General features: G+C 39.4%; 1 protein-coding gene across 1 annotated transcript; it reads left to right on the top strand.

The window, feature by feature from the left end:
* The first annotated feature begins 2,556 nt into the window (after positions 1 to 2,556).
* Positions 2,557 to 9,760, top strand: obi1 (ORC ubiquitin ligase 1). Its single transcript, XM_085356266.1, has 6 exons — positions 2,557 to 2,628; positions 2,787 to 2,922; positions 6,171 to 6,262; positions 6,433 to 6,654; positions 7,305 to 7,393; positions 8,425 to 9,760. The coding sequence occupies exons 1-6, from the start codon at positions 2,557 to 2,559 to the stop codon at positions 9,758 to 9,760; spliced, it is 1,947 nt and encodes a 648-aa protein (XP_085212392.1).
* Positions 9,761 to 10,801: the final 1,041 nt, after the last annotated feature.

Raw genomic sequence — 10,801 nt, 5'->3', positions numbered from 1 at the left:
TGTTAAATTGGGTTTGCTTTCCCAACTAATTATTGATGATAACCCCAATGTATTAATTCAGACAGAAGACCTATAATATGTGAAAAAAAGTTAAGTACTGTTGTTGTAATCATCAATGGATCCTCAACACATACAAGCTTTCTTAAATGAGCTCTCTATTTGGAGCACCAATAATCAATGCATTTCTGTTAGGCCTAAAGTCATTAGGACTCATTGCTTGGGGTCTCCACAGTGAGTTCTTACAAACATTTGTAAAACATGTTTTGTAATATGTAAAAAAAAATACATTGCATTTTTTAAATCTCTCTTCTTTAGTTTGACATCATGGTTTCCATGATGTCAAACTAAAGAAGGAATTAATAAAGTACAACCTTAAAAGAATCCTTTAAACACACTGTTATGTGAAGTAAAGATACTGTATCAAGGCACCAGCAGATTGCTCTCAACTTAGCAATAGGCCTCCTGGCTCTAATGGGGAACATATTGTAGATAGTGTAGATAATGTATTTAATAAGACCTGAAACTAGTGATTGAAAGTGTTTACTGGGGTCACAGACATGAGAACCCAAACTGTCATTTTCCCACAGACTTTAGTACAACTGGACTTCGTTTAAAACCTGATGAGAGGTCTCCTTATTGCCACAACAAAGGTTTAAGGCTATTAAACCGTGGTTTCATCTTTCAGGCCTGGAAGGCACATCCATCTTGTATACACAGCTGTGAAAACATATTTGCCATGTTACTGATTTCTTTTTATTTCTTTTTCTTGCGGAACAGATTTTATCCTCCTAGGATCTGGTGTCCACATATGTGGACATTACATTTTGGGATGTCTAGACCAAAATACAAAATTTTGCTCTTATCCACTCACGAGGACATTATACTGTCACTGTTCTATCGAAATTTAATATGTGGATCTCATTTTTCTCAGAAACAAAAATCAAGTAAAAAACAGCAACTGGTAATTCTTTGTTTTTAAATTCATCAGGTCCCAAACAGCCCAAAAAGCAAAGAGAAATTAAATATGCATGCCATGAAAGAGTTTGGGTCTTAGGAGGTTAATATCAGACAAATATAAGCTGTGTAAAAAAATAAAAAATCATAGTTTTTAAACTATGACTTTATTTATTAAGGAAAAAAAATATCCAAACTTACCTAGCTCTGTGTGAAAAAGTATTTACCCCCGGAAACCTAATGACTGATTGTGCCACCCTTGGCGCCTAGAACTGCAATCAAGCCTCTGCAATAACTGTCAATGAAGCTTTCACATCACTGTGGAGGAATTTTGGCCAACTCTTCTTTGCAGAGTTATTTTAATTCAAACACACTGGAGGGTTTTCAAGCAGCAAGGACCTGTCAAAGCATCTCAATCTGATTTGGGTCCAGACTTCTTATTAGCTCACTCCAAACCTTCTTTTAAAGCTATTCAGAGGTCAACCCGCTCGTTGCATTTTAGATCACTGTCCAAGTGAACTTGAACTTCAGGGCGTGAACTGATGGATGGACATTCTCTTTGTAGGTTTTTTGTTAGAGAGCCGAATTCATGGTTCCATCAATGGAACTGGAAGCAGTCCCAGACCATGACACTACCACCACCATGTTAGGCAGAGTGTTGATGTGATGTTCTCTTTATGAAATGCTGTGTTAGTTTTATGCCACATTTAATGGCATAAAACCTTCTAAACTTCCAACTGTTGTCCTGTCAGTTCAAATATTATCCCAGATGTCTTGGGGATCATCAAGATGTTTTTGGATACTGTGAGATGAGCCTTTGTGTGAGCCTTTTTGGTCAACTTTATCAGACAGGTTCCATTTAAGTGGTGTATTTAACAGGTCTGGCAGCATTCAGGCCTGGCAGTGGCTAGTGAAACTGAACATGAGCATGTTTAAAAAAAATGGTTAATCACAGTTAATTTATGATAGCAGGCAGTTAATTTTTCACATAGTGCCAAGTAGGTTTGGATAGTTTTTCCCCTTAATAACTCATCAATTAAAACTGAATTTTGTAGTAACTTAGTTTATGTTTGTCTGATATTAAAACGTCTCTGAAATCTAAAACATGTAAGCATGACAAATATGCAAAATAAAGTCAGGAGAAGGAAAATACTTTTTAAAAAATGTATAAAGTATGTATATACAATACTGAATGAACCACAGACAGGTGTAATGTCTGGTTTTATCGCCTTCATCAATATTGGACGTACATTTATCAAATAGAGTCCACATTACTCCTAACGCTTTTCTATTTCCGGTTTAAAATAACAATAGTTTGCTTAAACACTGGCAAGTGATAAAGCTATTGTGCCCTGGTTTAGCCGTGACTAGAATACATTACAACAAGATACTTGTGTGTGTCTTCTTCACTGTCAAACCCAGTGAAGAAGACATAATTTTAGTATTATAAAATTACGGGTGAAGGGCAACTGTACCTGTTTCGCGAAGTACCGCCTTTTGACCCCTCTGGGTTTCTGTAGTTGTGAGGCTCGGCGCGCGACGCAGCGGTTTGGTGGGAGATTTGTACCTCTTCAGGGAAGTGAGTTACATTTTTAATGAAAAATGGCTCTGAACTACCAGGCATCTACCCTCTCTCTCACTTTGCCAATTTCCTGCCAGATATGCCTCGGAAAGGTAAGCGTCGTTCGATTTTTTAACCTCCTCGTTAGCGCCTATGGTTTGGTAAACAAACTAGGCAAACTGTTTCCTACATGAGTTAAACGGAGGTGACCGTTGTTTGTTGTGTTTGGTTGTGCTAGTGGGTTAATTTGCTCGTGTTTTTCTCGGTGCAGGTTAGGCAGCCGGTTATTTGTTCCAACCACCACGTGTTCTGTTCATCCTGCATGGAAATGTGGTTAAAGAAAGCTAACCAGTGTCCCACCTGCAGAGTCCCCATCACAACAGAGAACCCCTGCAGGGAAATCATCGGTGAGTAGTTGCGGGCAAACAAAGGAAAGCAGGCTTGAAGCAGAAGAGAAGAGGTGATCTGCCTGCCTGCAGCATCTCACAGCTGAGTCTTCTTTTCATTGTGCTCCCAACAAAGCACGGCCTCAAGTTTTGCAGGCAACTTTCTATGAGCCGTGACGTTTGTTTTGTTAGTAATATCCCCAAGTTGACGATTTCAGTTAATAAAGCAAGTTGGATCATATTTAGTGAGATTGCTTGTTGCAGCTTCAGAGTAAGTCAGCATAAAAATAACTCCTTTATGAACGCAAGCATTGTTTGCAGTGTTTAAGCGTTTGACAGGGGCTGGGGGATCCATCCTTTCCAAATGCTTATTGGAAAACTGTTGATTTTCTTACTGCAGGCTTACCTGCAGTCTGTAAAACTGTATTCCCTTATCCATAAAACAAACTGGCTACAGTTTATGCAGGCAAAGGTAGCACGAGGTGATATATCTAAGACAGTTGTACTAAAAAATAAATGTTTTAGGTTTCCTTTGAACTTGTGTGAGGCATATTTGAATATATGAATTTTATGTACCGTATTTCCCGGACTACAAAGCGCACCTGAATATTAGCCGCACAAGCTAAAATCAGGGGAAAACCCTGTTTTGTACATACATTAGCCGCACCTGACTAAAAGCCGCAGGTGTTTCAATGTTGACTTATCATATGTAAGAGAATATGCACAAAGGGAATTGTCAGGAAAGAGATGGCTGTTTGGAGACACACCCCTTTTATTAATATTTTGAAAAACAAGTTATGGGTACATATTTGCACATGTAGTACATAACAGTAACCTACAGCACACCAGAAAAATAGATTCGGCCTACCTTTTAGGCTCAGGTGCAGTGACACGGCTTTAACAAGAAGAAAAGTCAGTCATTCACCATCTTTCTCTTCTTCCTGCGCTCTAAAACCACCAAAGTCCTCTTCTCCAATGTCGGATACAAACAGGCTCAGGATGGCTTCGTCATCCACTCTCCGCTTCTCTCCTTCGTTATCACTTTCAAAACCAAAGAAATCCTCGTTGTCAGTGTCAGAGTCGAACACCCTCAGAAGGGCCGTGGCGGTGTCCTCCTCTCCATCATGCAGCAGTCCAGCCCTTCAAAATCCGTTGGTGATCGTGGATGTTTTCGCACTTTTCCACGCTGTCAGAATCCACCGGTGGAGTTGGGCATAACTTGCTTTTCGCAAGTTTATCGCCGCTCGTCATCCACGCCTCCCGCTGAATGCGTAGCGCTACTTTGAAGTTTGTTTTTCGCGCTACTTCGTACGGCACTACGTTGCCTGGCGGACGGACATGTGACTAACATACCACTCTTGAACCCCGATCCTTCCGCCAGGCAACGTAGTGCCGTACAACAGCGGAACAAACAAAACAAATCGTCTTACGATATCACAAAAATCATGGAAAATCCATAGAAAAGCCGCACCTGACTAAAAGCCGCAGGGTTCAAAGCTTGTGCAAAAAGTAGCGGCTTATAGCCCGACAATTACGGTATTTAGTTTTAATCATACAACCCTGCTGTTTTCCAGCGTTTACTCTCTATTTTTGTTGGCAGATCAGTTTGGATTTCTTTGTAACAATACCAGACAGTACTCACTGACATGCAGACATATAGCTAAGCTTAGCCCCAAAAACTTGATTCAGACTTGATTGTTTCAGTCATTCACGGAGCTGTTTCTTGCAAAAACAAAGACTTTATTATTGCAGTTGTTTCACCTGTACCGTTGGAATTTTAATATCAATCATTGGCCACTTGATTAGATACACTTGTTGATGCATTTATCTAATGCATATATCTATATCTAATCAGTTACATGAGAGCAACACAATCCATTTAGACTCAGAGATGTGGTCAAGCGAACCTGGTGAAGTTCAAATAGAGCATCAGAATGGGGGAAAATGTAATTTAAGTGACTTTAAATGTAACATGGTTGCTGGGATTTTCCCACGCAAACATCTGTAAGGTTTATAGAGAATGGTCTGAAAAAGAGAAAATATCCAGTGAGTCCCATTTTCCCTGATTAAAAATGCTATAATGATGCAAGAGATCAGATGAAAAACCAGACTGCTTAGAGTTGACAAGAAAGCAACAGTAATTCAAATAACCACTTGCTACAACTAAGGTGTGAAGAAGAGCATCTCTGAATGCACAATAAGTCCAACATTGAAACGGATGAAACACCAGGTGCCGCTCCTATCAGCTGTGAATAAGTAACTGAGGCAACAATTGATATGGGCTCACCACAGCGGGACAGCAGAAGACTGGGAAATTGTTGGCTGAGTCTCGAGTCTTCTGCTTTGATATTTAGATGGTAGGTCAGAATTTGGTGAAAACAATATGAATGGATCCATCCTGCCTTGTATAAACTGTTTTCTGGCTGCCGTTGGTGTAAATGCACATAGGATATTTTCTTGACACACTTTGACTCTCCTAGTATCAGCTGAGAATTGTTTAAGCATCACAGCCTTACCTGAGTGTTTTTGCTGATAAGTGCACCACTTTGAGTACTCACAGAGTACTCATCTTCTGGTCGCTGCTTTCAGTAGGATAACACACCATGTCATAAAGCTCAGACTGATTTCTCAAAGATTACAATGAGTTCACTGTACTTAAATGGCCTTCACAGTCACCAGATCTTAATCCGCCTTTCGGAAGTGGTGGAATGGGAGATTAACATTATGGATGTTCAGTCAACAAACCTGCAGCAACTGTGTGATGCTATCATTTCAACATGGACCAAAATCTCAGAGGAATATTTCCAGCACCTTGTTGAAGCTATACCATAAAGACGTGAGACAGGAACGTGTGAAAAGATTAAAATAAAGAGATAAATCATTTTAGAGATTTCCTTTAACCCAATTTGGTCTTGTTTTTGTTGTTTTTTTTTGTTTTTTAAGATGTATTTACCAAATAAACAATCTTTGTGCTAAAAAGAGAACATGTAAGCAAATTATTAAAAGGAATGTTACAAATGATGGTCTTCTCTTGTGAAAATCAGTCACAATTTCCCTGTGCACTATAAATTTGCCTGCATTTTACATGGCAGCACCTCAAGCCTTGAATGTTCTTCAGTTTTACGCTTGCCTCTTTATTACTCTTATGTTGTGCTAAGGTAACAACAAAGCCACATAAAAGCCAGCTGATATTACTTGGAACATTACTTAAATGTGTTTTGTGGTCTATTGTGTTAATCATTTACTGTACTTGTGTGCTTGTGTTACAGGAGGAACAAATGAGGGTGATCACAGTGATAGTCCTTCTGTGAGAAAATGTCTCAGAAAAACGAGAGGGGAATTAATTTTACGCGAGTATGAGGTATTGGTTTGACGTGCTCTGTTATGTTTAGTATGCTTTCCTATGTTTATTATTTACAGCCGTTTAGAAAAAAAAGAGTTAATAAAAGTATAATCACAGCTGTATTAGTATCTCACTCGATATCATTATTTCCAAATGATATTTTCATTTTTTTTCTCTCTCTCTAACAGGAGGAAATTGAAGGGCTCATGAGAGAAAACGAGGAGCTGAAAACCAAAAATCAAAGCTTGGAGGAGCAACTGAAGACTGCTTTGGATCCCTGCAGCATTAATATAGTGCAACTGGATGAACAAAGGGTCGCTCCATTTGTCCTGGAGGAGTGGACAAACAAGCTGCGAGCAGCCACAGATGTCTGTGATAAAGTAAAGAAAGACATGGATAAGCTCAAAGAGGTATGAAGCCTGTAACATTTAGGACATTACAGGTTTCAGTAAATTGACCCTTAAAGCAGGACATATTAATTGCATGTAATTATTCCGATTTATTACTTTATATAAGGAAAAGCGTTCTGGTAGTATTATTTTTTTTACCTGCTTGATTCTTGTATTCCAAGTAAAGCTAAATGGATGTTGCTTCGAAGTTTATTGCGCTCGATTACTTGTTTTACCACACAATATATGGACAAAAATTCTGTACCACCTACATATTACACATGTGGGAGCTGCTCAGCCATTGAAATCCACGTCAAACAAATTTTGTGCCGATTGTATATGCAGGAAATAAGAAATTTCACAAACTGATTTCCTGCAGTGGTGGCATCCTGTTATGGTATCACGCTCAAATTCAATTTTTTACGATTTATTTTTATTTTCTTGCTCTCCCCAGAAATGTTTGTAAAGGCAGTCTGCATGGCTAGGTGCTTTATTTTGTATGTATTTTTTAAAATATACCTCTGGCAATGGGACTGAAAATACTTGAATTAGATTAGATGGAGATTAACAGGTGTGGTCCAGTACTTTTGTCCATATAATGTAACTTGCTGTTTTTTGTTTTTTTTGGAATAATAGAAATATTTTGATAATGTTTACTTTACCACCTTCAGGCAAATAAGACATTGCGGTCTCAAAATGTCGACCTTGTGCAAGAAAACATGAGACTGAAAGCAGAGGTGGCTAGCAGATCTCCTCAGAAGTAAGTATCATGTATAACCTTTGCCCTCAATATCTAAGAATCTTTTTAGGTTTATACTTGAGCATAGTCTTAAAATCACACACACAAAAAAATCACACTTTCATAAGCAGGTTAAAATAAGTCAATTTGGAATCCAGCTCAGATCAACTGGAACTGTGATGGCACCTCTGTTTGTGTAACACCAGCGCGTTAGGAGTAGCTATGGTACAAATGAGACGAGGAAACGTTTTGGAAGGCAAGACCAGATCAGAGCAGACTGAAGACGGGCAACACACATTGCGCCATTGACTAAATAGTAGGTTGAGAAACAGCCCAGCATGCAGCTTGGGTGTGAGTTGCTGCTGCAGTATAAAGGTGGCGCAGTCAGACAGAAGTGCTTGAGCACATATGCATCCTAAACTGTAATACTTTCCATAACCACCAAGAAGCTCACATCTGCCAAGCCCGGAGTTTGATTAAAGATACGATGACTTACAAATCAATGCAAGGTTTTGTAAATAACTACCTTTGTGGGTTTCTTAAGTCACAGTTAAGATAAAAATATTATTCTATGTCAATTTTGCAATTGAGGAACCTTGGTTTTTTTCTCATTGTAATACTCAATTGCTGCCATTAGTCGATAAGGTCCACTCTTGCAGCCACTCTTGCTGCTGAGCATCTTCTAGTAATAATGTGTTCTTGGCTTACTGGGTTGTTATTATAGATTTTAAAATGATTACTTCTGTTTTAATAATGAGGATTTGCATGTTGAATACTGAGTTTTTGATTCATGTTGTAGCCAGAGCCAGGCTGACATTAGTCACTCCTATGTGACATAGATGCCCTTTTTTTTTCTGTGAAATCGCCATTTACAATCTTTTTCTCCCCAAAAGAAAAATGTAAGGTTGTTTTTATTTATATCTCAGTTTTTGTTGAGTTTCTACATTTGATTTTTTTTTTTAAATAGACTACATTTCAAAGATTAACAAAAAAAAAATTGAAAAGTATTGAATTTTCTGTTCTAAATTAAATACTAAATGATCTGTCGCCAGGTTTGGCCGATACACAGTCGCAGCACTGGAAGCTAAAATTCAGCAGTATCAGCGCGATGTGGACCACTTGAAAAGGGCTCTTGAGCGCAGTGACCAGTACATTGATGAGCTGGAGAGTCGGATCAGGGTGTCTGAGAAGAAATCTCTTGAAGTGCAGGAAGCGTGTGGGAGTTGCAAGGCTGCTAAGGAAACTCTCACAAAGCAGCAGAAAGTCAACATGATGATGAGAAGCTTGAGTGACAATGAGAGGAAGTTGATCTGCAGCAATCCAGAGGCAGAATGTGGCACATTTTCTAGAAATCACAGTTTGATGTTGATGCCATCCGCAGATCACAAAGATTTCAGTAAAAATCTGACAGGAAAGCAGAAAAACGAGGCCTCGGAAGGCACCTCCTCTGACTTTTTGCCCAGTACTCCATCATCTGCTTTCCGCTCCCTGACTCTGAGAAGCCCAGGCATCCGTGAGAAGAAAGTTGCATTTAAACCTGGGTCTTATCTAAGGAGGCTTGATTTTGAAGAGGTTCCCAGTCCTGATAAGAGCAGTACCACACTGGAGAACCAATTCAACAGTGTTGAGAAATTCCCCAAAGGCTTGCCTCCAAATGACTTGGAGCCCTCAAAGTCTGTCTTCTGGGCAGGCTGGGACAAATCCAACTCTGACCAGTCATGTACAGGTTCAAGTAAAGGAAGCTCTATCAAGGGATCCACTAATTTTGTGGTTGATGAGTCAGATAGTTTCCACATGTCCAGTGAGGCCTGTATGGATGTGGCCTACCTGAACAAAATCTCAGAGTTGGACTCCATGATGCTGGAGGGTGAGAGTTCCTGTAGTCCAGGGCTCTCTGTTGATTCCTGTCTTTCCACAGATATGGACAACACCCTAGTTCCAGAGCCTCAAACATTCCCTAATGCCTTGTCAAGCCATGCTGGTAAACCAGTGACGCACAACAAGCATAACAATCACCAACCTTGTGACAATAAGGAGAGCATCTTGAACGACAAAGAAACTCCAAAAGGTTCAGCAGAAGAAGGTTGTGCTGCATTAGTCTCTGGTAGGAAGAGTGGCGTCTGTGGAGGGGCCTCTCACACCGAAGAGCTATCTTTTGATTTGCTGTTTGATCCTTCGGATGAGAATAAGGCCGGTCCCTCTGGCTTTCCAGCAAGCCAAGATCATGATCTTGTAAACCCCTCCTCTTCCTCCTCTGGCTACACTGCTGGTCAGCCTGTGAGCACAACAAGAGACAGACACACGCTGAACAGCAGTCAGCCAATAAAGAGAAAGTCCCACAGTCCCTTTACCATAAGCAGTCCCACCAAACATTCAAAGCTCATGTGAAAAATGTCAAAACAAACATGTGTTCCTGGTGCACTACTCTTGGTACAGTGTTATGGTGATTGTGTGATGCTAGGGTGTAACTTATTGTTATTTGTCTCTTGTAATATTACAAGAATTAAGCTAAAACGAGATAGGAATGTCATAGTTTTTGTGCAGTGTGCTTGTAGGCCTCATTAGTGATGTGCTAATGCACACTGATCACACTGGTGATCGCATTGTAGTCCTAACCCATGCTGTTTTGTTCTACTGTAGTTGGGGCTGAGACATTTTCCAAGTATACCTTCAGCCTTGTTTTCTGTATTCTGCTAATGTGGTCTTTGGACTTTCTAATGGCTTGTAATACTGAAGACAGATGAATATGACTGTCATTAAAAATTGCTGAATTAGTAGTTGTAATGTATATTAGGAAATGAAACGGGAATGCATTAAATAGTCAAAAAATTATGAAAATTAATTTTGCCTTTCTGTATGGTTTGCATTGCCTGGTCCAGTAACTCATCACTGACATTGGGGATTAATATGTTGTGTACCAGTTACATTTGTTTTTTTTCCTCACACTGTCCATATTTTTTCTATTTTTGCTGGTAATTTTGCAACACATTAAACCAGTAATAAATTTGTCGCCACTGAAAGTGGAACCAACACTGCAAAACATGCTGCCTGTAACGACGCACATTAGAGACCCCACGCACACTAAATCCATTGGCGCAGAAAGCGCCTTATTTATTATGCAAATTTAACGATATCGTGTATATTTCACATACCTCTAATCGCTGCATGAAATTTTAATTGGGGAGCCGTTGTGGTTTGAATAAATGAAGTGTTAATTCATTGGGATTAATTAATTTAGGTAAAGACTGTGTACAAGGTTACACTGGTGTATTAAATCAATTTGTTTAGTGCTCATCTGGCGCCCCCTTTATCTAATGATAAAGGGGGCGGTGTCAGTATTTCCAAGGGTTAATATGAGAAATGGGACTGTGGGCCAAGAACTACTGGAAAACCATACAACTTTTACAACAAAAAATACATTATTAAAAT

This window comes from Diplotaxodon limnothrissa, linkage group LG1 (assembly GCF_057381915.1).
Source record: "Diplotaxodon limnothrissa isolate DT_005_m linkage group LG1, D_limnothrissa_male_GT1.1, whole genome shotgun sequence".
NCBI lineage: Eukaryota > Metazoa > Chordata > Actinopteri > Cichliformes > Cichlidae > Diplotaxodon > Diplotaxodon limnothrissa.
This window is presented reverse-complemented; position numbering and strand designations above follow the sequence as displayed.

Excerpts from the sequence above, each read along its gene's own strand:
- obi1 (XM_085356266.1), top strand. The coding sequence starts at position 2,557 with ATGGCTCTGAACTACCAGGCATCTACCCTCTCTCTCACTTTGCCAATT. Across the intron at positions 2,629-2,786 it reads GCCAGATATGCCTCGGAAAG|GTTAGGCAGCCGGTTATTTG; the intron begins GTAAGCGTCGTT and ends TTCTCGGTGCAG. Across the intron at positions 2,923-6,170 it reads CCCCTGCAGGGAAATCATCG|GAGGAACAAATGAGGGTGAT; the intron begins GTGAGTAGTTGC and ends CTTGTGTTACAG.